General features: G+C 39.0%; 1 protein-coding gene across 5 annotated transcripts in view; it reads left to right on the top strand.

The window, feature by feature from the left end:
- NFIA (nuclear factor I A) overlaps positions 1–25104 on the top strand; it is a 366953-nt gene that overhangs the window by 261665 nt on the left and 80184 nt on the right. For all 5 annotated transcript variants that reach the window (XM_079776638.1, XM_079776639.1, XM_079776636.1 and 2 more), the window contains exon 6: positions 3989–4116. In XM_079776638.1, the coding sequence (XP_079632764.1) occupies positions 3989–4116 (128 nt within the window). The remainder of the gene's footprint in view (positions 1–3988; positions 4117–25104) is intronic.

Genomic DNA, 25104 nt, shown 5'->3' with positions numbered 1-25104 from the left:
GTAGAATTGCTAAGAACACAAGAACAAATTTCACACACAAGTAGAGATGGTCCATCACTCCTTAGAAGAGAAGACAAGATCTTATTGCTACCTTCCTGTTTCCTTAAATGTTTCTGGGAGAAGAAATCAGTGTGCTAGAAAGTCAGGAGCAAGAAACAAAAATTAATGACTGATTTAAAAAGATAAAGGAGATTGATATGCATTAATTGTTGTTTCTGTACCTCTTCCTAGTAAAATCTCCAAAATCATAGAAGAGGTAGTATTAATAATATACTTTTTTACCCCAAAAAACCTTGTCAAGATAAACCAACTGTCAAGTTTATGAAGTTGATAAGCTTGGTCGGGAGGCCCTCCACCTGTCTATCCTGTACCTTCATCCTCTCAATATTTATCCTGTGTCCCTGAAAGTCCTTGATTCTAAACTAAGGTGTCAGCTAATAACTACAGACTCTTCACCTTTAGGATTTAATAACTGCATAGTGTATTTGCATTTTATTAATGGATACCAAGGAAACCAAATCTCGGCAAACTCAGAAAAATATTAATAATGGGGAAATGATGGGCAATGGTCTTTTGAGCTAGATCTCATTGAATCATGATACCTGGGCGAATCCTTGTCACAAGTACTCATGGCTATTTCTAAGTCACTAGCCCAAATCAGCAGTTTCTGTACATATGCTATTTACCAGACACTGGCAGGCACTAGAGATTAAAAGATATCTTAGATATGTATATCTACACACACACACACACACACACACACACACACACATACACACACATATGTATATATATACACTAATAAAAGGGTAATTTGCTAATTAGACTGGGAGACCTTCTGGACGTCCTTCTGGACAAAGCCATGGTGGTGGGGCCGAGGCAGAGGCGGTTAGGGGCGATCAGACCGCCAGGGGAGTGCAGTTGGAGGCAATCAGGCTGGCAGGAGAGGGCAGTTGGGGGTGAGTAGGCCAGCAGGGGGGGGCAGTTGGGGGCGAGCAGGCTGGCAGGGGGGTCAGTTGGAGGCCATCAGGCTGGCAGGGGAGGGCAGTTGGGAGTGAGCAGGCCGGCAAGGGGGGACAGTTGGAGGCCATCAGGCCGGCAGGAGAGGGGAGTTGGGGGCGAGCAGGTCAGCAGGGGTGACAGTTGGGGGCAAGCAGGCCAGCAGGGGGGGCTGTTGGGGGCGATCAGGCCGGCAGGGGATGTAGTTGGGGTCGATCAGGATGGCCGGGGGGGCTTTTGGGGGCGATCAGGCAGGCAGGCAGGTGAGTGGTTAGGAGCCAGCAGTCCCGGATTGTGAGAGGGATGTCCCAGATTGGAGAGGGTACAGGCCGGGCTAAATGACACCCCCCCCCCCCCATGCACGAATTTCATGCACTGGGCCACAATTCAGAGAGAGAGAGAGAGAGAGAGAGAGAGAGAGAGAGAGAGAGAGAGAGAATTCCTTTCACCACAGACCTCACAGTCCCATCAGAATATACAGATCTTGTCTTTGTTTATTTGCCAGGGAACATAAGGGAAATATTTATTTCTTTCCAATTTTTACTCTTCCAACTTCTAAAATTATTTCAAATAGCTTCAATTTTAAAACACAACAGCTAATTTTAAATATGGAAAGAGAGGCTAGAAACCAAATGGAAAGATAGGAGAGATTGTTATATTAGGAACCTGAACTAAGAGTTATTCTCTAAATTTACCCCCCTGAGTTTCCTGGTTGCCAAGGCAAGAAAGGGAAAAAATAGTCTATACAATCTTTATTTTCTAATAAAGGGGAACAATGGAAATTCATTCAAAGAAACCATATTTTTTCTGGCTTTATGTATTAGGAATTTTTTATGTATATCCTTTTATAAAAGATTTCTTATAAGATGCAGTTTTACATAAAATATAGGAAAGTTTTTTCAAGTGTCTATTTTTCATTGAACTTCAAGGAAAGCCAAGCAAAGAACATTAAATAAGCTATTAAAGTTATTTCCTTTGGGTACCAAGCTAGCGTGCAACAGACATGTTGCTTTCCTGTGGTCTGGCTTTAATGAGAATAGAACTTAAAGTCAAAGAACACTGGTATGCCAACTTTAATAACTAGAATATCATGCCTTAAATTGGACCCTCCACATTTTTTTATTTGGATTATTTCAATAGCCTCTTAATTATCTCCCTGCCTCTCAGTTCCATCCCTTCTTCCCCCTTTGCTTTTCTAAATCTTTCACTTGCACAGCTACCAGAGTGACCTTTCCTAAAATGTGACTGATGTCACTCCCTGTTTAGACTTTTTCAGGGGGGGTCTCCATTGCTTGTAGGTGAAGTCCAGAATACAGTACCTTCTTTACCCTCCACCCCCTCTTTTGCTGTGCCATGCTTTTAACTTTAGCCATACCAAACACCTGGCAGTCCTCTGGGCATGTCACACCTTACTCGGGATGTTGTTTCTGCTTGGGGTTTACCTCCCTCCAGGGAGCGATGTTCAGAGTACCCGCTAACCTGAGTGATGTGAGCTTACCCATCAGAGCGATGCCGCCCTGCCTAGTGCTCCACTAGTCCTGAAGTGCCCCAGGCGTGTCAGACATTAACCCTTTAAGTTTTGGATCAGGAGGCTCTCCCAGGGCAAAGATAGGGTGGCAAGGTTGGGGGAAGCTGATGGGCTTCGGACATTAGCACTTTGCCAGTTGGTAAAGTAGTATTTCAATATTTCAAAATCCTAAATAGCTGCCTGGGTGGTGTGTCAGGTGAATAGCAGCCTATCTCGGCCCTCTCCTTCTTTCTGCTCTGGCTCCTTGACACTCAGCTTACAGACAGCTCAAGAGCCATCTCCTCTGGGAAGTCGTTCCCCACCTCCGGGCTATTACTGTTTCCTTCCCCCATCTAAGAGCCCATTATATCCTATGTGTGGTTCCACCATAATGCCTATGTTCATCTTATGCACAATTTTGTTTACCTCTCTGTCTCCATCCACTAGAGCCAGGGGCCATGTCTGATTCCTCTCTGTACCCAGCATTTTGCCTAGTACCTGGCATGTAGGAGGTACCCAGCAAGTGTTTGATGAATGAAAACATTAAATATTCTGTACCCTGACAATAAGCACTCCCACTAGGTATGACACCTCCCCATTCTGGTATGATAGTGACATAATCAGTTAAGACAATTCCAACGACATGAGCAGCATGTAGCATTTCACTACCTTTTACCTTCTCTTCCTCAAGCCTCAAATTGAGGGGGAAAATTCAGTCCTTTAACTGGAGGAAATTTGTCAACCATACCACTCCAAAAATAAAACAAAATCCCTACCCTGATGGAACAGAGCTTCATTTTGGTAATCTCTTTGTAGAGGAAGACATAAAAGTCATCAGGCCCCTCTTTTTCCATGTCCCTCGTTGTCACATAGGAGGAAGGAAATGCAGTTCTCCCTCCTATGTTTGTCTCTTTTGTTCACTTATCTCTAGTGTCTAGATCAGTACCTGGAATATTGTAACTGCAGAAAATATTTTTTGAATGAAAAGATTCAAGTGGAAGATGAGAAAACATGGCCAAAAAAATAATAATCTAAGCTTTCCTTGAAGGGTCATGCACCCTGATTTTTATCTTTTCTGGGGTGCCAGAAATTATCCAACTGATGTTTAGGGAATTGCTGATGGCTGTATCCCAGCCACAGCCTGAGGAATATGAAATGTGGGCTTCCTCCTGATGGAGCTCCAGGTGGAGCCAGGAGTGTGAGTCAGCTACCAGTTCCTCAAAGGAAAAAGAAACAGGATGTGGCAGCAGCAGCAACGTGAGTGACAATAAAAATCAAGCCCAGACATTTGGAACAAGACAGACCAAGACTTTGTTCCACATCCAGTGACTCACTAAACTGAACGAGAGCCTGGAAGAGCCCTAGAACTACACTGAGTTGTCCAATTGCTTCCTCCCTTGGCTTTCTTTCAGCCAGACGTGCAATGTCCGATTGAAAGGTGGTTTGGATTGCCTTTAAACATGCACCCTTGTGTTATTCCAGCTCCACCAAGCGTCTCAAGTCTGTGGAGGATGAAATGGACAGTCCTGGTGAAGAGCCATTTTACACAGGCCAAGGGCGCTCCCCAGGAAGCGGCAGCCAGTCCAGCGGATGGCATGAAGTGGAGCCAGGTAAGCAGGCAGGTGGCGGCATGTGCCCACCTGTGAGAGCGACGGCCCCTGGGGCCCGCAGTGTGCGTAGAATGAAGAGAGCAAGCTCAGAGCAGTTGACTTTTTGGCTTTTCACCATGAGCACAGGTTTGAATCTCACTGATGCATTTATGAGAGGGTAGCAGTGAGAGGTACAATTCAACTGAAAGGGAAGACTGGTAAGCATGGTGGGTGATTTTCTACCCTGACATATTTTTACCTGCACGATAACCCAGCATTCCATTCACTTTTGTTTTTATACTAATTGCCTTTGGGGTTTGGTTTTTTGAATTATCTTTTAGTAATCAAAATAAAACTCTATCAACTTAGCTGGATGGATAACATTGGAAAGAAGAATGTGTTTCCTGTGCTGCGATGTTTATGCAGTACTTGGATTTTTATAAAATGAGAATACTTTAAAATACTTTTTCCTATGGCTGGGCACCATCATGATTGTTTTTCTATTTAAATGGAACAGTAGTCTTTATGTCCATTTTAATGAACTAAGTAAATGATGACTTCTAGTCTAACCTCCTGGGATGGTCTAATCTTGATTCTGAAGTATTGAGAGTAATGTGAATAATTACGATAGCAGAAGTCTTTCTCCATGTCTGACCTCCACCTGGGCCAAGGGGAATCTTCTCCAGCGCCTTCCCCAAGATGCAAAGTCAAGCGGGTATAGAGGATAGAGTTTGGGCAGAGTGTAATCCTGGCTCCAGCTCCTGCTGCCTGTGTAATTATGGGCAAATTCCCTAACCTCTCTGAGCCTGTGTCCCCATTTTTATAATCTGCCAATAACAATAGCTGTTTCATTGCTCTTGAGAATTAAAAGAGGTAACATATACAAACCATCTGAGACTTATCTAAAGATGCTTTGTGACCATTCTCCCTCACCCATGCCTCAGAGTAATTTCCTGCAAGGACAGACAAGCACCAAGAAAATGTCTGAACTAACCTCTTCATCTTCAAATCTTAACTCCTTTCTCTCTTCTCTAACACATCAAAGACAGTTTCAGAGGGTGTAACTATAAAAGAATAGCAGGAGGGAGATTTTGGGGATGATGGAACTGTTCTGGATCCTGATTGTGGTGGTGGTTATAGGAATCTGTACATGTGTTAATATTCATAGAAATATATACCTCCCCCCTAACCCCAGAGCCCCCAGACAGTTTTACTGTATGATAGCAAAGAAAATCAAACCTTGGGCCCCACTGGCTGAGTCTTTTATCCTCTTTCCTTTACTAAAATACAGAAATTTCAGTTTTTCTTATTTCTACTTTATCTTCTTTCTCAACTTATTCATTCATTTACTCATTCAACTCATTCAATAATCATCATTGGGAACGTTCTCTGGATGGAACACTATGCCTAATTCTAGGAACTCAAGGATGAATGGGAAGGCCATGGCTCCTGCTTTCAAGGAATTCACAACTGGGGGTGGGAAACACATCTAGGAAGCTCATCATAAAGTGAGATGGGAAGTACAAGGAATATTAGCCTGTGGTGCACCCTTTTCTATTTTTATTTTTTATTTTTTAATCCTAACCCAAACATATGTTTATTGATTTTAGAGAGGGAGGGGCAGGGAGAGAGGGAAAGAGATACATAAAAGAGAGAAACATCCATCAGTTGCCTCCCATATGTGCCTCAACCTAGGGACTGAACCCACAACCTAGGTATGTGCCCTGACCAGAAATGGAACCCACAATTTTTCAGTGTATGGTACGGTGCTCCAGTCAGCTGAGCCACCGGGCCAAGGCAACCTCTTTCTGTTTTTACAAACACAGCATCCAGAATGTAAAGGGGCTTCTATAAAGGTCACATCAGCGTCATTCCACACGTACATCATGCCAGTTCGCCTAAAGTGGCTAAGAAATAACCCCTGGCCTAAGTGAAGATGAAAATGCTGACTCCTCCTTGCCACTAACTGCATCATCAGCAGGACCTCAGCAGAGTGCCAATGAAAAGTTTATGTGCTATTAAAAAATTAAAAGATGTAAAACTTTTTAAACCCTTCCTAAAAGGCTAATTATAGTCCTTGCCACTTTACCTGCTTCAGTGAAAATTATGATTGATATCTATAGGTTTGGTACATTTGTGCTGGAGTAGTGTACTGATGCCGTTTTAGGCATCTCAAAGCTGCTTTTTAGTGCCAATGGCCAGGAAGCTCCTCTACCATGAGACTGTTCTTTGGGTCCTTAAGTAGATTGCTTTGGGGCATATTTGGGGACAGTGGGGTTAGTGGAATATAGAGTACTTTGATCCAGTAACTTTTTTATTCGGAGTAACTCTTCTCTATCTGCACATTCTGGATCAAATGATCGTGAATTTTAACATCCAAATACCTGTGTTATTTGTAGTCATTAAATAACTAAAGTTTAATGGCTGAATCCTTTTGGGAGGATAGATAGATGGATGGATAGATAGAAATATATATATATATATATATATACATATATATATATATATATATATGTAATGTATAATTGTGAGGGATTTCTCTAAACATATTTAATATATAAATGTAAATATATATGTATATATACATATATTTTTTACACATATGTAATTTCTTAGAGAAATTTTCCACAATTATATTCCTAGGCTGATTCTTGGTTCTCTATCCCTAAGTTATTATAGAAAAATGCAGTTTCATGGTATATGTGTGTGCGAGGCAGGACGGGGGGAGGGAGGACAGTGGGTAAATTTACATTTGGCCACATTCTGCATAGAAAGTCATAATTGAAACAGGGCCTGAGGGGACATTAAAACTCAACTGGAGGATGTTGTACATGTTCATGGTGACTTTGGTGTCATTAACTCACACCAGCCATTTTAAATGGATAATTTATGCTGCCAGATGGTCCTTTTTGGGGATTTTCCATCCAGCCCAATCCCCTTTTTGGCACAGAGAACACCCTTATGTTGTTCCCACACTGATCTGGGCCTGCACGGATTTCCCCAGGGCTACAGTTCATTGATTAGGAGGCTTTCCGGTGGTTCACTCATGTAAATTACCTTCAGCGCATGTGGGAGTTCTGTATATCTCTGAATGCACCAGCAGCCTCTCGGTTGCCTGCACTTGGGATAATTCTCTCAAACAAGTACTAAAGGATACTTTGTTTATGCCTCCGATGTGAACAAGGCCCGTGCTTACTCCCCTCTCAGAGAGCTTTGCATCTGTTTACCTGCCCTGAGACGCTTTGTCAGGACTCCCGGCCCAAAGAGGGCCGAAGGTTGCAGGGAGAGACAAATTTCCTTAAGCAACAGGAAGGCTTCGGAAAGTAAAACAAACCAGACATACAGTAAATTACATAGGCTCTTTCAAATATCTTTTGTAGTATCCTGTTCCCCATTAGTTTATCTCAGCACTTTTGTGCACAGCTCTTATTATCTGGGAAGAAGGGCATAGGAGATTAAAGATGATGTTAGTTTAAAAACATCAGACAACCTCAAGCTGACTTTCGCTTCTTTTACAATGCTGCATTTGTTCCCTCCACTTAGTTCTGTCTCCCAGTTATCTCGGGACTGAGTTAGATTCGAAGCTTTGAAGCTAATCACACGCTGATGAAATGAGTCCTATGAAATTCTATCAAGCAAAAATGCACATGCCATCAACTCGTGTTTATCTGCACAAATGAAAAATTGCAGAGAAACTGATAATGCAAATAAATAGGAAGGAAACCAACAGACAGGCGCCTACATTGCATGATGCTTTCATATAGATGGTAAAAATTATAGCTACAATTCTTTTTAAGAAAAATTACCCTTCTCTAAAATGTGCAAGATAGAATGATCCTGGCTTATTAAAGAGGAAAACTGAGAATTATAATCCAGAATCCAGACTTCAACTCAATTTGATTTCAGAGTGTAAGTTTTGTCTTCTACATTCAATAACCACTTTGACCATAAACGTTTATACTTGTTTTTTAAGGTCTCTTGCCCTGGACTTGTATTGAAATTAAAAACATAATATTAAAAAAAAACAAAAAACGAACTGATCAAAAGACCTGGAAAATCTCCCACTTTCCTTATCCCAAATTCCTGATATACCTGAGGCCACGAAAGGAGTGTGGGTTATTAAGTACACAGAGGATACAATATATAAGCAAATTGTATTAACTGTTAACAAAGTGAAATAGCTATCACTTTTTGCCCATAAAATCAAATAATCCTCAGCATTCAGATCTGGGTTCAAATACTAGTTCGTCAAAGAGGGTCCCAGTGATCTGAAATAGCTGCTGACTCTCTTCCACCCTCCTGTAATTCATAGCGCTGCTTTCCTTTCTTCATACCACTATATACTGCTATTGTCTGCTTTCTCCCTCTACGATATACATTTCATGAGCAGTGGGACTTACTGGTAGTCTGTCTTTTCTACTGCTATATGCCCAACACATAAGAGTGCTTGCCACATAATAGTCACTGAGTAAATATTTATTGATTGAAATATATAAAGCCAAGAAATTTGAGTGCTTTCAAAAATCTGAAGCAGGATTTGCTACCAATAATTCTCTCAGAATTGATGTTTCTGATAATCTCAACATATAGGCTGTTATTTAGTCAAATCTAGTTATTAACAAGTAGAAAGCAAAATGATTGGTAAAGCTCAGCCAAGGGCTCCATTGACAAGTAGTAGTATATGAAACTTTATTAAAATTGTCCTTTGCCTTAAAGGGTTTTGCTTTAAGTTAATCAAGCTTCATGGGTTACTGAGTTGCATAACTTCCTGCATTTGAGACCACACCTGCAGCGAGAATAGACATATCAGTTTCAGCAGAAGTAAAGATAATTACTTATTGTGAAAAAACATGAAATTATAGGCCTTTTCAGAGAAATGTAGTATTGTGTTTGAAACAGGAGTAAGGGATACTTAAATTCTCTCCTATAGAAAAATATTCAGCGTTCAAGCGTGCCTTTAATTATATTTGATTGTAAAACTTTATTAGCAAACATAATTACATTAGCCAAAATGCTGGAAGGTCTAAATATTTCAACAAAACTTTTTAAGTCATATTTGATAAATAGTGACATTCTCTGTAGTTTATTTTCTTTAAAAGTTTTAGAGATGAATTTCTTCCCAAAGATTTAGTAGTCCTCATTTCTGAAGGTCAAAATTAAGCACTATAATAGCATGCTATCTGTTCTTATCACAATTATTTTTTTTAATATGTTCTTATTGACTTTTTAAGAGAGACAGGAAGGGAAAGGGACAGAGAGATAGAAACATCAGTGAGAGAACATTGATAGGCTGTGTCCTGCATGCCCTGTACTGGGGGTTGAGCCCGAAACCCGGGCGTGTGCCCTGACCGGGAATCCAATGGACCATCTTTTGGTTCATGGGTCTACACTTAACCACTGAATGACACTGGCCAGGCATATCACGATTATTAAATAAAGAAATAGGTTTCTTTTAAAGGCATTTGTAGAAGAATATTTCAGTAAGCTTCTGGTCAACCAGGACACTTAGAACCAGAGTTCAGTGTTATAACTACTAGGACCACAGTTGGATTTTGCAGACTTATATTAATTCATTGTAATTTTAAATATCCCATCTCAGATTCACTTGGGTTCCCAACTCTGCTGGTTCTAATTTGACTGTCAGCAGTCATTCATCTATTGTAGGAGTGGGGAAAGTTTACCAACTTAAACTTGTAGCTGAGACGCATAGGAGGAGGCCCATTATCAATGCCAATAAAAAGGCAGCAGACTGGTAACAATAGTACATTGATCACCGACACTCCGCTGCACTGGCATATATTAGGGAACATTATTAAATCTCCCACCATCTCCTGCTGCAATAGCAATAGTCACTGTTACAGAACACTGCCCTAGGATCAATGGCTTGGCTTTCCTTCTGCATTTCTGGAGCAGTGGGAGAGCATCGTCATGTGACAACATTGTCTTCCATCTTCTCTTTAGTGTGGACACCTACTTTAGAGACTGGTGGACCAGCGAGCACCAGAACAGTAAGAAGGGGTCTGGTCTTTAGTGATGCTCCTGTATGAGAGAAATTTCATCCAAATAAGGGGTTGTGACAAGAAAACTAAATTACAAAATTAGCACTCTAACCACCCTTCAAAAATGGCTACTTTTTAATGCCAAAAAAGGGGGCCTAAAACAACCTATTGTAATTGAAGTCTAAAACGTTACCTTTTATAAGAAAAGAAATAATCTTCTCACACACATGCATGCACACTGTGTGTGTGTGTGTGTGTTTGTGTATTTGTCACATACATATATATGATAAAGCATGGTTAAAAAAATTGTTGTTGTATCTCTGAAGCCTGTTTTAGTACCTGGCACATGGTATTCAATCAATATTTGTTGAATAAATAAATAACTAGTAGGGTGGGGACCACACGCGTCTTATCTTGTCCTTTGAGCAGAACGCTGCATGCATTGTTGAGAAGTGAACGGAGCTCCACAGGTATCAGGGAGCCCAGGTGCACAATTCTGTGATTACAGAAGCTCCCAGGAAAACCTGCTGCATTTCAGCTGTTCTTGTCCGAATAAGTAAATTACCCAAATCTCCACAGTTTTCATTTCATGTTTGCAAATGAGGCTGAGTAGAAGAAAAAAATGTAGCTTAGGTTTCTATGTGAAACCTTCCTTCCTAACCTGTCCCTGTCACCATCTTCAGCACAGCGCCCATGGCTCAGGCAACAAAGTGCTGGCTTATCGTGCGGCCTTGTTGGGCATATCTACGGAGGGATTTTAAAGCAGATTTCATTCTATCCACAACAATCTTCATGGCTTTCTGGGGAGGGAGCAAATAAAAGAGAAATAGAATGTATTATAAAGAAGGAAAAGTACAAATTGAGAATAAAAATTTTACAATTCTTATCCCCTGCCCTGAACAAGCCTGGGATTTTTAGCAAGTTACTTCCCTGAATTTTCATTTCCTCATATGTAAACATTGGGAACAATGAAATAGCCTGGCCTTACTCACTCAAAACTTTCAAAAGATTAAATGAGATGATAAAAACAGGAGCTACCATTTATTAAGCCCCAATGGTGTGCAATGTTCTGTGCTTGGCACTGGGCATAGAGTATTTTTAATATATGCAAAGCATAGTACACTTAATAAACCATAAAGCTTTATACAGATACTGTGTATCTTGTTTTTGGTAAAGACTTTGAAAACTCTGAAATGCTATGTGAGTTGAAGACACTAAAAAATTCAATTGAAAACATATTGTAAATATCTGCATCTGTTATATGTAAAACACTGTGCAAGATGCTAGAGGGAAAATAATTAAACCAAGGCAGACCTTGTCCTCAAAGTGCTTCCAGTCCAGTGAAGGAAAGAAGGGTGACTGGTTAAACATGTACCCAGTGGTTTGTAATACAAGGGGAAGAGAGTATGCTAAGAATCATGTATCTTAAGAGTTTATTTGTGGACTTAGACCATAGTCCTCCACTGTGACTGTTTAAAAAGAGCTGGTACAAAAGCTATTCCATTATTAAAGGAGCATCAGTGAATGCCAGTGCATGTTTCCTCCCCTTCATCATGTCTTATCTTTCGTCATCTCTAAGAATTGTATAGAAAGCTGAAATGTCAGGAAACTGCCAAAGTGCACAAGGCAGTGCCATCCTACTCCAGCAAAAGGTGTATCTTTCTGCACCACGATGCAAACGTCCTCAGTGTTCTGACCTGTGGGTCAGGATATTGGGCAGAATCTGAGCAAATATTTACTGAGAGGAAACCCAGTGATTCTGAATGGAGGTTAAATAACCAGAAAGTATAGTTGGAAGAAGAGAAACAAGACTAGATAGATAGATGATAGATAGATCAGACTTACCTAAGAGGTTGCTGTGTTGATTTTCCTTTATCTAATAAATTTTATTTATCTAATAAATATTGTTAAATATTTGTAGAACTCAGAAGGTAGTTTTAACCTCTGATATAAAGAGAAAACATACTTATTTAGTATCCTTACATCCTCTGTTTAGTCTATGAACACAATGTAGATAGTTCATAGACTTGAGTAATACCACAATTTGACTAACAATAAAAACTAAATTTACTTGTATTTTGTCATTGGAATACTGCTGAAATTTTAAATATGTGTTTTATAAGTAATACCTAATGTTTATGTTTATACATTATTCTAAGCTTTATATATGTATATACAACTATATATTGTATATGTATCTAAATAGCTTTTAAATATTTTTATATTTCTATGTATACATGCATAGAAATGTGTGGATATATGTGTGTATGTACATATATATTTGCTTAATTTGCAAAAAAATATTATACAGATCACTAATAATACTATTTGCAGACTTATTTCCTTCTCTCGTATGTTTTATATTTTTCCTACACACTCATGATTCTGTTTAAATATTAAATAATCAAGTATAATGCCAATCAGTTTATCTAGGAATAAAGTTCTGTCTCATTTTGGCATCAAAGTTTTTAATAAAAGAGCTTTTTAATACTTGAGAATAAGGGGCTTTATATGGGGCATGGCAGAGAGGGAAGAAAGATTTCCATAGACCCACGCAGCTCTCAGGAGTTAGTAGCTTTTCCGCCCGGGCTGTGCTGCCGTTTCTGGTGTGGCTGCGCACATCCCAGTTGCTCTCTGCTCGACAGAGACTTACAGTAATGCCTATTTATCCAATTCTGTCCATCTAAGGATTTCAGATACATCACACACTTATCAATTAATCAGAGACATGGCACCTATTTCAGGCTGATGGGTGAATTACATCCTAGATTACGAGAAATGCTCACATCGACCTAGTAAATCAAGGACTGTCTCCGGATGGGCTCCTGAACAACACACCCAGTACTCACATGGAGAGGATTCTCTCCAGCACTGAGTCTCAAAGCATGTCTCCCAAATAGGAGAAAACTGCGGGAATAAAAAAAAGTCACCGATTTCAAAACATCTCTTCAACTCGATGAAAAATTAAACTGCGATAAAATGAATTAACCCATTGAAACAGAGTTAATAGGCTTGCCTCTTCGGAGTAAAGTATTACTGACCTCCCTTTCTCAACAGCTACCCCTGTGAAGCTTTCCGATTTTTAAATGCTGGGTTGCTTTGGTTCCTGGTTCTCTGGGCTGTTGGAGTGAGGAGCTCTGCTTGCGGTCCAGCCGTTAGCCCACTGAGAACAGGCTTTCTAGACAGCTGTGAATGTCTGGTATCCATTCCGATGACATGCCAGCTCTCCCAGATTTTAACGTGGGCCAAACCCCTTATTGTCCTCCATGTTAAAGGAGCATTCCACTCTCCAGGGATTTTCCCACTTTGGGTGTAATAAGTGGTAGTTCAGGTTTTCTTGTGCGTCATTGGAAATGCACTCAAGCCATTAGAAATTCAAGGAATGGCAACCCAATAGCCATCTCTAATCTGAAGTGTCCTCTGTCATTCCAGATTATTCTGCTGTGTTAGCCATCCCAACCCAGAAATCACTTCACTGTGGTTTGCTTCCAGGACTCATAAATTCTGGGGTGTCACGATCCCTTACCATTTAATGCTGGTCACATTTGCCATCTGCCTTTCAGCCATTTCATGGGTCTGACTGAAGAGGGGGTTTATCAAAATGGCCATGCAACATCTCTCGTGTCTTAACTCTCTTCAGGGACTTACAGAAGCAGGGCTTCATGTTCCAATGTCAAAATACACGTGTAAGGATTAAAAGCAGTCTGGGATGCATAAGAACATGTTTCAGGCCGGTTATTCTTTGATATTTATCACTTCGTAGTGGTGACACCTGCTTCTAATTTTAAGAGCTCTTTTTTTCCAGTGGGTGGTTTTTTTTTTTCTTCAGAAAAGAAATCTTATCCTCAAAAGACTCAACTAGTAATTTTTCTCCTTTTGATGTGCTTGATATTTTTATGAGTTTTCCCATCAGCATTGAAGTCTTAACATGCCTTCTGTTTTTTTAAAAAATATATTTATAACACATAATGATAATATTGGGTCACATAAATTTATGTCCTAGCCACACATTTGGAGACTTTTGCAAAGATGTAATTTCTTATAAATGTCATTGTCTGCTACTTGGACTACTTGATAGTTGTCTTAACTTGACTAAAGCCAGAGAAATAAACTGCCTTGTGGGAGTAGTTTAGTAACTTACATTCAATACCCATATTTGTATTTTTTTTCACATTTAAGGACTGAGTTGGTGACAGTTGTCATTTTGGGGTTAGTAAGTGGAAGAAGAAAAAGAGAGGAACCTTGTTTTGTCTCTTTAGACACACATGGAAACAGTCCTTTGGATTAGGGGTAGCCAGGCTATTATGTAGAGCCCAAAGTGCTTGCTTTTTTAAATTTTTTTAATTTAGTATAAAGACATTTTCCTAATGGTTTCTGGATAAAGTTAATTATATGAGTAGAAAATGCTGCAAAAGATGGTATATTGCTAGCAACCAGTTCTGATTGGCCTGCGGGGTGTTGTCTGTATAAAATTGGATCCTTGTGTTGGGTTCCAAAAAAAGGTGTGAATGTGAAGAAGTGCTAAATCATGACTCCAGTGAAAATGTCGGGCATGAGCAGTTTTTAGTTTAAGTGAAAACCAAACTTTTGCATTTGGACAAAGAAGACAAGGAGAGAAAAGGGTGAATCACTAACTGATATAAAAGCATTATGGTGATCAAGTTTCAGCACACTTGAATCAGACCCTCCACAAAGGCTGTGACTGAAGGGAACTAACTCACTTAATTGATATGAAAAACTTCGCTGGGCATTTGTCCTCAGTGTCAGATAAGTAATTTTTAATATAATATATCCAAGATATGTAGACAGTTAAGAAAACAGTGCGGGTTTTAATAATTGCACTCATAAGTAAACGGATCTATCATTACGTTGTCGCAAAGAATGACAGTGAGCAGAGACATCCTGCTAATCCCTCTCAGATAAGTGTTCAGCGTAATTAGACAGACGCTGCCTCTTCTGTTCGGTGCAGCATTAATCAGGAGAAGTGCAGCTTTACACAGGAATTTTTTCTGATTTGTCATTGTTAAAAAAATACAAGACCTTTTTGTCAGATACTGTGCTTCAGAAAAGGATTCAGGTAGTTGTATACAAGTATTTCCTTTTTTATTTACTTTTTGTTGTAATAATGTTCACTAATAGTGCACTCCTTTTGCATCCAAAAAAAGAAAGCTGCATTTGAAATTAGTGGTTCATTTTGTTTTGCAAAATATCAGAAGGATAACTACGTGAAGTATCTGTAAGCTTTGCAATGACCTGTTGGCTCATATATCTAAGATGATGGCATGACTCTTAGAGGTTTTCTTATAAGGCAAGGGCCGGAAGTTTTTTGCATTAAATAGGAGCTTGAGAGACAACCTCTTTCTCTGAAAAACTTAACCTGAAAATGATGAAACGTGTTGCCCCTTTCCAGCATCTATAGGCATTGCCTTTAAAAAAGAAAATCAATTTCCTTTTACCATGTAGCTTCTAGCTGCGACTCCAAACTACTGCATAGTTACAAAGTGGTATCAGTTCATTGCACAACTGTCTTCCCTTCTTCTCAGTGACTCAAAGGCCTTTGGAGGCAGAGAATAGGGTTATTGAAGGATGGCAGGCAGATTTCACTAAGTAACAGGTGGAGGTCAAAGTAGTTTATTTGTGGGGACAAACAAGAATACAGAGATGAAAAATCAACTGCTTTGCCATAATAAGATTTAGGGAGAAAATGCTGACTACACTAGCTCAGATTCTAGCTGACAGAACCCTTTCTAGTGTTTGCTACTTGATTTTACAGTTCAAGCAATTTGAAGAGGCCTAAAGTTATATTTCTCTTTTCCCCTATGAAATGATTCAATCAGTTTCAAATTTTACTTTAAATAAAGTGATCAATGCTCCACGTATATCCAAGGAATATTGGAACTAATAAGTTCCCACTGCATGTGTATGCAGAACAGGGAACAACAGAGACCACACATCACTGAAATTAAATTTTACTGGGAGGACCCTTACACTCCATGCTTTCAATCATGTTTGAACGGACAGAAGTGAACATAATTTAATCAGCACTTAACTTCTCATCATTGACATTGGTATTGTAGTTGGAGAACAGTATCTATAAGAATATTGACCAAGCATGAGCATTGGGTTTCCCCAGCTTGTTGGAGATGGGAAGGAAAGGGCTTTTGTTTTATTTTTTTCCTTGTTATATAATTACGTATTCATATACTGCATATGTTTTCCTTTTGTAGCTTACAAAGGGGCCGGATATGCTGGGGAAAAATATGAAAGTAAGATTTACCTGCTGTTCTATAGCAGGACAAAAAAACACAAAAAACAAAAACCCACAAACTTACAGGGTGGGGCAAAAGTGAAACACAGAGCTTTTACTTGTATTAATATTTATTAATTATTGTATTATTTTCCAAGCAGCTGTAAACCTACTTTTGCCTCATCTTGTATTTGGTGGCATATAAGACAAGAGCTGCCTAATAGAACTTACTGCAACGATGCAAATGTTCTCCATCTTCACTGTCCAATACTGTAGCAACTAGTCAAATGTGGCTATTGAATGCTTGAAATGTGGCTGTGCTAAGAAACTGAAGTTTTCAATTCATTCAATTTTAATTAAGTTAAATTTAAGTAGCCACCTGTGGCTAGTAGCTACTGTATTGGACAGGGCAGATATAAACTATACATATGTATGACTGAGTTTTTTACTTTTTGGCTGGATATCTAAGCAGAATGATAAAATATTTATGCTACGTTATACCATATTTATTTTACAAGCAAAGGAAGTAATTTGGTTTTCTCAGAAATTTTCTCTTTATTTCCAGTCCTCTGTGAAGGGGTGTGCTTGCTGTTGAGCCAAAATCAATCGTTCTCTGAATACAAGGGGGATAGGATGGCTTGGGGGAAGATGGTTGGGTGGGGAATCTCCAACTTGTCTATATATGGAGCATGAAATACAGTTTTTAAATTTCAGTCCTGACACTGGAGTGTCTGTATTTATCATGAAAGGAGAGGAAATCCCCTTAGAAAAAAAAAATCAAGACTTTCTTGTTGGCCCAGGAACTCGATTTCTCTATGACATTTTTCTTGTGTCTATTCTTTACTCTCTCTGGTTGTAAATTGTCACTCACAAATGAACACTTGGAATACATTAGAGAAATCATTATTTCTTTTCTCCTGAATAATCCATATTTTCATTCCATTCTCCCTTTTTAAAAATGGAAGAACTCACTTGTATCCAGGCCCTTCAAATTACCTGAACTTCTTTATCATGTGGTAATTCTTTGCGGGGGGGGGGGGGGTTCTTTTAGCTTATTTTAAATGGTTGCCTATAGTGTAAGAAGGATAAACCTCAGAAGCGGTATTAGCACTCATTTTATTCTCTCCATCATAAAAATGATTTTAAAACATTTTTATTCACTGGAAAGGTTAAAAGTCAAACTAGTCTGAATGTTTTACCTTTTTTATTGTGGAGTGTGTTCATCATCATAAATTACACTAGAATGAACCCTAATGTATTTTATCATTAGGACACAAATCCAAGTTGAGTGCAGTATCTTCAGCTACCTCCTCATGTCACACAGCATGTGTTTATACCCACAGGAAGGGAACAGTTCTTTAACTGTGGGATTAATCTGTCCATTCACAGCCTTTATTTAGCATCCCAGTTGGAGATGATCTCATCACAAGGTTCAGCTGAAATAGGCCTAGGAAGGGCCTATTCTTGCCTGTGGGGCAGCTGCAGAGCTCTACATCTGGAACAGATGAGTCTGGGCATAAATGCGCCGGTGGTGGATAACTTGGAAAAGTGGTACTGGTACTCAGCTTTCATCCTGTGCTCGAGAAATGACACTGAAATGTATGCTTCACTGTTAGTCTGACTGACAGGCCTGGGGCATTCGTTCCCCACACTTAGACGGGGAGGTAGAGAGGAATCTGAGTGCCCGAATGTAAGGAGAACAGTCACAGGAGCAGTTAGCATGCCATTTAGGCTGAAGAACAATATTTAGGTATTATTTTTAAAAAATATTTTTTATTGATTGTTAGAGAAGAAGGGAGAGGACTAGAGAGATAGAAACATCGAAGAAGGAGAAACACCCCTGATCAGCTGCTTCTTGTGCACCCCTCACTGGGGATCCAATCCGGGGCATGTGCCCTGACTGAGAATCGAACCAGCGACCTCAGAGGTTGATGCTCAACCTCTGAGCCATACCGGCTGGGCTTACGTATCATTATTAAGCTCTATTTTAAATCAGCTCATGATTAGTTTGTATCAGTAGTATAGTTAAATAATCGTAACTTTTTTCAGAAATAGGCATTTTGGAGGGGTGCACCAAAAGGAGGAAGAGCTTTGTCTCGCTGAGTTCAAATCCTGGCTTCTCTGCACACTAACTGTATGCCACTCAGCTTCAGGACTTCTCTCCCCCAGTTACCCTCTCTGAGTCACTGCGTCTGTCCATCTGCTGGGCCATTTCTGCAAGCAAGCATGCTTTACTGTCTCCCATCTTCAGAAAGCTCCACCTTGCTTCCCTCCCTCTCCCTGTAGCTACTACCCTATGTTTCTGCTTCCCTCTGCAGACTAACTTCATCAAAGAGGTGACTGCCCCTGTTTTCCCTGCTTCTTCACTTCCCATTGATTTTGTAAACTGCTCTACCCTATCTTCCATGTATATTCTCATCCTTGGCCTCTCAATAGCATTCAACTCCCTCAATCACAACCTTCTTCTTGAAATACTTTCTTGGTTTCTGTAAAACTACACTTTACTATGAGTTAAATACCTCGATTTAGTTGCCTATTTTAACACTGATTTTGGTAGCTCAGAGGCTTCCCTTGATGTCAAGACTTACTTAATTCTAAATTATAGTGTTAGACTTTACCTCTGATCAAGTGAGGCATTGCTGCATTACAACATACACTAGACTTATAAGATATCAATGACTCTTAAAAGAAGAATTTTGATTCTTTCTGCTTATGTCTTCAGGAGGCTTCATAGAGAAAGCAACTTGTTGAGTAGGCAAAAGGCCTATTGTAAATATTAAATGTATGTATTTTCTGTTTTACAATTTAACATCTCTCAGTCATGATCTTCTAGGCATGTGTGATATTTATTTATTGGAGGTTCTGTGCTAGAATTACTGATGATGCATTCAGTATGTTTAATAAAATCCTAAGTGATCCATACTAAGGCCAAGAAAAACTTTTGATATGTAAGACAAGGTGATTCTTAGTCTACTTAAGAGTTTTTCTTTTTGCATATTCTTTTGCAAGTAATATACCCTTTCTTTGATTTTTTTCCCCCTTTGGATAGCCAAATTAGAAACCTCAACCCTAAATATACTTAACTAGAGGCCCAGTGCACGAATTCGTGCACAGGTGGGGTCCTGCTGGCCTGCCCTGATTGGGCCAGGCCAGCCACAGGTAGGGGACACAGGAGGTCGGCCAGCCGGCCCTGCCCTCTGGTTGAACTCCCAGTTGAACTCCTGGTGGAACTCCTGGCCGAGGGGACAATTTGCCTATTAGCCTTTTATTATAAAGAATTGGCTTAAATAGGACACTTTCTGTAGTATGCAAAGGGAACTACATGATGGAGTTTGAAGTTTCACACAGTGTACAAGCTTTAGAAATGAGACACCTGGGTCTGGAATATCAATTAGGAGCAGAATGATCTTGAGCATGCTGCTTGACATCTCTTGATACCTAGTTTCTGTAACATTAAGTTATAGGTAGACAGGACAATAACACCCATCTACCTGAAATGAAGATGTTAAGGGTCTGAGATATTCATGATTATAGTAGTCCCCGCTTATCCACAGAGGATAAGTTCCAAAACCCCCAATGGATGCCTGAAACCACAGATAGTACCAAATCCTATATACACTGTTTTCCTATATATACACACCTGTGATAAAATTTAATTTATAAATTAGGCACAGTAAGAGACTAACAACAATAGCTAATAATAAAATAGAAAAATTATAACAATATACACTGAGTGGCCCGATTATTATGATCTCTGAACGCATAATAATCTGGCCACTCAGTGTATATATATGTGTGTGTGTGTGTGTACATATATATATGTGTGTGTGTATATATATACATATATATATACACACACACACACATACATATATGTGTGTGTGTATATACACACACACACACACATACGTATACACATTAGAGGCCCGGTGCATGAATTCGTGCATGGGTGGGGTCCAGCCAGCCTGGCCAGGGGTAGGGTACATGGGCGGTTGGCCGGCCTGCTTGCTGGTCGAACTCCTGGTTGAGGGGACAATTTGCATATTCGCCTTTTATTATATAGGATATACACTGAGTGGCCAGATTATTATTATGCCACTCAGTGTATTGTATTAAAAGTTATGTGAATGTTCTCTCCCTCTTGCATAATATCTCAGTGTACTGTACTCACCTTTTCACTTAAAGGAAGCTCCTTATGGCTTCTCTTTGGCATATCTGAATTGCCAGCATCACTACTCTTGCACTTTGGAGCCATTGTTAAGTAAAATAAGGGTTACCTGAACACAAACACTGCAATCTACTAAAATCAATCTGATAACCCAGACAGCTACTAAGTGACTAGCAGGGTGGGTAGCATATACAGTGTGGGTACACTGGACAAAGGGATGACTCACATCCCGAGCGAGATGGAGCAGGAAGACATGAGATTTCATCGTGCTAGCAGAACAGCACGCAATTTAAAACTTATGAATTGTTTATTTCTGGAATTTTCCATTTAATATTTTTATACCACAGTTGACTACAGATAACTGTAATCATGGAAAGCAAACTACAAATAAGGGAGGACTACTATCCATGGCACATAGCACGTACTCCATAATCTGTAGCTCTTATTATTTTCAGTCTGTTTTTTGAAAATGATCAAAATGCAGAAGTTTGATGATCAAACTTCTGGCTCTCTTGAGGCCCCTAGATGAATGAAAGTGTCCAACAGCCTTTAGGTTTGGTATGATAGTTGTGTTAGTAAAGCAGTAGTAAAACTAGGTAATGGGGAATTAGATGATGACAATGGACAGGAGAATATCTAAAGTGAAACATAAACAGCCAAACTTACAGCATTCTGTGGTCCTCTCTAACCTGCTTATCTATTGGATTTTTAAAACTAAAGTGTAGAGTTTGCTTGTTTCCAGAGTTTCTCTCAGATTGTGAGTATAAATGAACATTATTAAAAGTAAACATTTTTTTAACTTTAAAGAAAGACACATATCCAGTTAAGTCTTCTCTGGCAACTTGAATTACATCACCCAAACTCCAGCAACAGACAAGATAAAGTCCTGCTGTCCTGAACAGCATTTACCAGGGATAATTTTCACAAGACAATGAATCTTTGAATAAGTCCTCTGACAACTGAGCAGTAACACTGACCTGTTGCAGTTTTTTCAAGCAAAAAACAGCATTGTACTATCTTGTTATTCCTGTAGGATTTGCTTCACAATTGTCACTGTAAAGTTCTTGGTTAAAGTGTTGGATAAATCTCATAATTTGAAAGAGTGGGGGAGTTGAAATTAATTATGTTTCCCTTGTACCCTGTATCATTTTTTTAAAAAAAATTTCTTTAACATCAGGTTGCAGCAAAAACTTACCAAAAACAAACCTTGATTTGTTATAGGAGACCCCAAGAAATATATTTGTGTTGCCCCATACTGTTTGATCTGATTTTGCTATTGATGTTTCTTGAAAGAATAAGGGGGAAATAGAAAATTTCATAAATGTTTACATCATTGGAAATAACCATTTGTTGGCTTTTTTCTCCCCCCCTTCCCACCCCCAGGAAGCTGTCTTAACCATTTTCTCTAGGCAAGTGTAGGCTAATGCAAAACCTCACAACCTAAGATGGATTTGCTAAAAATAATGGAAACTTGTGGAATTCTAAAGAGTAATCAGTGCACAGTGGGCATCTTTAATGCACACATTTCTAGCACTGACAGTCTTATATTTCAATATCATGTTAGTTTTCTATTGCTGTATAAAAAAATTACCACAAACTTAGCTTAAAATAACATGCAGATCTTATCTCACAGTTTCCATGGGTCATGAGTCTGGGTACAACAAAGCTGGTCACTCTGTGTATGGTCTGTCCCACAGACTGCAATCAAAATTTTGTCCAGGCTACTTTAACTCGGAGTCCTCTTGCAAACTTGCCTGATTGTTGACATAATTCAGTTTATTTTATTTTATTTTATTTTATTTATTTTATTTTATTATTTTATTTTATTGTTGTTGATTTCAGAGAGGAAGGGAAAAAGAGAGAGATAGAAACATCAATGATGATAGAAAATCATTGAACAGCTGCCTCCTCCACGCCCCACACTGAGGATGGAACCTGCAACCCAGGCATGTGCCCTGACCAGGAATTGAACCGTGACCTCCTGGTTCAGAGGTTAATGCTCTACCACTGAGCCATGCCAGCTGGGCAGAATTCAGTTTCTTGTAGCTTTAACACTAAGGCCGAACTTGCTTAAAGCTGGATATCCACTAGGGTACCACTTAGTCCCTTAGAGGTCCCTGCAGTTCCTTGACATGGGCCCTCTCACAGGCCCTTTTATAATATGGTAGCTTACTTCTTCAAAACCATCAGGAGAATCTCTCTGACTTCTAATCACTCTTTAACCCTTTGCACTCGCTTGCTTTTTTCTCAAGCTGCTACCGATGCTAACTGTGTTGAGTAACACTCAACATCCGAGTGCAAAAGGTTAAAAGGGTTCAGCTGATTAGGTCAGGCCCACCCAGAATAATAACTTTTAACTTAACTAAAAGTAATCTGATTAGGGACCTTAATTACATCTGCAAAAGTTCCTTCACCTTTGCCATATAACCACCTAATCACAAGAATGGCATCCATCATACTCATCAGTACCACCTACATTCAAGAGGAGGGAGTTATACAAAACGTGTACCCAAGGGGCCAGGAACCTTGGGGCCATCTTAGAATGCTGATGACTACAAATGTAATGATGAAATCTAACAGAATCTTGGTGGATACTGTATTTGACCTGGACTTTCAAGGATTTCCTGGTGGGCATCTTGCTCACAACTGCTTCCAGTGATAAGAGTCACTAGATAGCTAGAATTTCTTTTATGTTTGCCTTTGTCCACTGTACACTAGTTGAAATGACTGAGGTAGCTTAGAAAAATGGTAAACTGGAGGAAATTCAAAATGCCTGATGGTTGGAAAAGCAATGACAAGCCAACGTGCTTCTTGAAATCCACCTCCTACTCTATTTGCCACCGTTGGGATTTTTATACTACTCAATATGAGGAAATGTCCGATTGAATCAAAACAGCATGCTAAATTTCTGCTTCTCATTCTATAAAAGTCTTCATTTTTACATATTGAAGTGAACTTTGAAGTGATAAGTTTTTTTTTGTTCCAGAAAAAAGGGGTAGCATTAATTTATCTAAATCTTTTTCAAAAATCTGATATTTCTAAAAAAGAAAATACATTGAAATTAAGGTTTTGACTCATTAAGAGAAAGCCAATTAGTCATTAATCTATACAGTAATTGTGTCTAACAGTTGTACATAACTAATTGGTAACAGATTTTAACAAGGAGTTTGTTTTTTTAAATAACATACAGAAACCAAAGTTGATCTCAAAAACAAAAGTCCAGATTAATGTTCTCTTGTTTATTAATATAAAGCAGTTTACTAACATTAAGTATATGAAGCAAATTAACCAAAACATACATTATGCATATGGAGAAAATATTAAAGTATATAATAAGGAAGTGTGCTCAATATGGGTCTTTAAAAAATGAAAACACAAAGTAATTTTGAGATTCATGACAGCCTTAGGGTTCATATTACTTGACTGTGATAAATTTAGAAAATTATATACAGTTTGGCTTGTTCTTATTGCACACAGACAATATTTCTTCTCTCTTTAACCTTTTTCAAGAGGATCTGAAATTTGCTGTTGAACCCATTTACCCAGTTGATCGTTCTTGATGCTTGTTATTACTTAAATTTTACTTATACCTCACCTTTTATAAGGGTAAATAGTGGACTTAATCATGTCAGTATTTCTGCAGCATTAGACTAACACGGGCTGGAGCACATGAAGTTTTCAAAGGAATGATAACTTTTTTTTCTTGAATCCAACTGCTTGCTTTCTTTAATAGAGTTAATTTAGATATTGTGTTCATCAGTGATTCCACTGTCTGAAAAAAATTCTGCCATTTAAAATTTTTGACATTTTCATTTTTATATTCTATTTCTGTTTCATAACACATAATTCAAGCATTTGACTGAGTTTAAATCAGTGGGCTGGCTGGCAGCCTAAAAATTTGTTTGCACAGAAGAGATTTGAATGAATTGGGAGATTTGTTTAAGTATTGGTAGCTCTTTATTTCTTTCCTATAATTTTTTAATTTGAAATCTCCTCTCTGATGTAATTATGTGATTAGACCTTAGGTTAGTTTACTTGAAATTAATTTTAATCCAAAACCATAATCTGTCCTAATGATGTTAGGTCTGGTGTGACTTTGGTTACTGATTCAACGAGCCAAGAAATGTAGCTAAAGTCACCTAATGACTTGGTTTTTTATTGAAATTGCAGAGATATTGATTAGAATGGATCTGATCTAGATCTATGAAATTAATGGAAATCACACATAACTTCATATTGTCCTTACGTCTGTCTATGGAAATGTCCTTACCAATTTGCAATCTTTTTTCCTTGGGGCCTAAACCCCAAGTTTTGCTATATCCAAGCCTCTATTAGTAAAGCCACAGATAAAGCTGAGGCCTATGCAGTTAGCTTAAATACCTTTTCAGGCCGCATGCTGTGTTCCAGGCCCTTTGTTAGATTCTGAAAATAGAGGGGGCAAAGCAGAAAGGTCTCCTCCTTATAGAATCTGTAATCACACTAGAAGCTTGTGTTGTAGAGTCTCATTAAGGAAATCTATGATCAGATATAGCAAGGACATAGTTAGACATAGGCCAGACTAACTAAATTTCAGAACAGACTACACCTATAACGTG

Source organism: Cnephaeus nilssonii (assembly GCF_951640355.1).
Source record: "Cnephaeus nilssonii genome assembly, chromosome: 7".
Classification (NCBI taxonomy): domain Eukaryota; kingdom Metazoa; phylum Chordata; class Mammalia; order Chiroptera; family Vespertilionidae; genus Cnephaeus; species Cnephaeus nilssonii.
The sequence above is the reverse complement of the archived record's forward strand: the minus strand, read 5'-3'. Positions and strand labels throughout refer to the sequence as shown.